This window comes from Pyxicephalus adspersus, chromosome 3 (genome assembly GCF_032062135.1).
Source record: "Pyxicephalus adspersus chromosome 3, UCB_Pads_2.0, whole genome shotgun sequence".
NCBI lineage: Eukaryota > Metazoa > Chordata > Amphibia > Anura > Pyxicephalidae > Pyxicephalus > Pyxicephalus adspersus.
Window position 1 is genome coordinate 118,035,235 of NC_092860.1, and position 1,826 is coordinate 118,037,060.

The 1,826-nt window shown below is 35.0% G+C and overlaps 1 protein-coding gene across 1 annotated transcript in view; it reads right to left on the reverse strand.

Annotated features, from left to right (window-relative positions):
• Positions 1 to 1,826, reverse strand: part of LOC140327009 (caspase-3-like) — a gene marked incomplete at its 5' end in the record, with an annotated part of 8,836 nt that overhangs the window by 3,576 nt on the left and 3,434 nt on the right. Inside the window, 1 exon segment of the mRNA XM_072406128.1 lies at positions 1 to 1,549. Coding sequence (XP_072262229.1) covers positions 1,540 to 1,549 — 10 coding nt within the window.

The following is a 1,826-nucleotide window of genomic DNA, read 5'->3' on the forward strand; positions in this document are numbered from 1 at the left end:
CCCTATGTTCCTGTTCTGTGGCAACTCCAAATTCTGCTTTTCCTCAGGGACAATAGAGATTTAGGCGTAGACACAAAGACTGTATGTGTGGTATTTGCAGGAAATCAAAAACCAATGACTGAGTTTAGCCAGCACTGAGAAAAATATCTAAATTGAATGTAAACACTGGAGAACACCATCATTACAGGGAGATTGTTCATTACTTGGGTGGGTGGGTTGTAGTTTAAAATGAACATTCGGTCACAATAAAGAATGTTACTATGAAATTATGAACCATCTCTACCTTTAACCACCATAGTGCCACCTTCTTATGATTCTCTGCAGTATTTCATCTTCATTTTTAACCTACCAATTCTAGCAGTAAAATTGCCTATGGCCTCTTACAGCAAAAATGTGCCATTGCTGCAAGGTGGTCACTTATCTCTATGCCATGAAGAAGGGTAAGATTACTTCCACATATACCATGTCACAACCGGGGATACTGAAAATATAAAATATTGGTACACTGAAAGTAAAATTCCACCAGCAAGTGTTTGCAATGTACAAGAGGCAAAAACAGATCATTTCAAGTATTTTGGCTGAATATATCTTGGACTGACTATAGTTCCCCATAGTTCTGAATTACTACACAATTCTTTCCCAGAACTGAAATGTAGACATTGTTTATTAGTCATGACAATTATTTCCATCATTTTGTGATTGCTAGTCTTGTTTCTAAAAACATCAAGCTGATTTTATGTTTGTTTTTCAGTGTGGTTTCTCATTGTCCTCCCCATTCCAATTAGCTTTAGTTTATATTCCTTTTTATCACCTTGAATGATAGGACAATTATTCTTTGTGATAAACATTTAATTTCCATTGAAAATGCTGCGCTTGGGCATATGAGCACTGTACTGTTTTTCAATTAATGTGTATTTTTTGTCATTTTATCAATGCCTTACAGACACTGTATTTATAACTGTATGATAAATGCAAATTACTAATCACTTCATTCCACTTCAACACTATATACACAACATAGAAAATACAAATCTGCTCTATGAAATAGGACTAACTTGACATTATTTTTTCCTTAAATATTTATTTACCAAATCAATAGCTAGCTTCTTAGGTATTTATTTAATGGCCAAGTATGAATAGATGGCTAAAGTTACATTCCCTGACTCCACAAAGCCTTCTGGCTTTAAAAGATACAACACTAAGGCTGAATTGTAAAAAATACAGAAAACTTACAGTAAGTTGCATATAAATTATCAAACTGTTTTATACCAGATGTGACAAAACATGCACCAAAGTCACATGCATTTAGTAGTTAAAAAAGTGGAGTGCATATGCAGTCCTACACATTATCAATTACTTCCTTAATTGGAAAAAGAACATTCACGGACAGAAATGAGGTCTAATAACGACTGGGCTAATATGTAAAAACTGGACCAAAAATCTGTTGTGACAACCAAATTCCAGCTACCTATATTTTCCACCTGCTTTAGTATTTTAGCCCCCAATGAACTTTGATCTGCATTCAGTTTTCATTTTCTCTTAACCATTTTGTCGGGTAATCTCAATCACCAGACTTGGTTACAGGAGTTAGCCAATGTACATTATTCTGTGTGTAACCTTCCTGTTCACATTTCCCCTCTACGGAATGAAGGAGTGAATTGTATGCCAGGTATTGTATTATTCAAGTAGTAGCAGTTTCTCATTTCTTACGGAAAGAAGAGAGATTTTGTGAGCATGGATACAACACATGGGATCTGCTTCTTTGCATGAAAGTCTATTTGAGTCGAACAGGATTCAAATTCCAAAGCCACCATGTGATTTACACA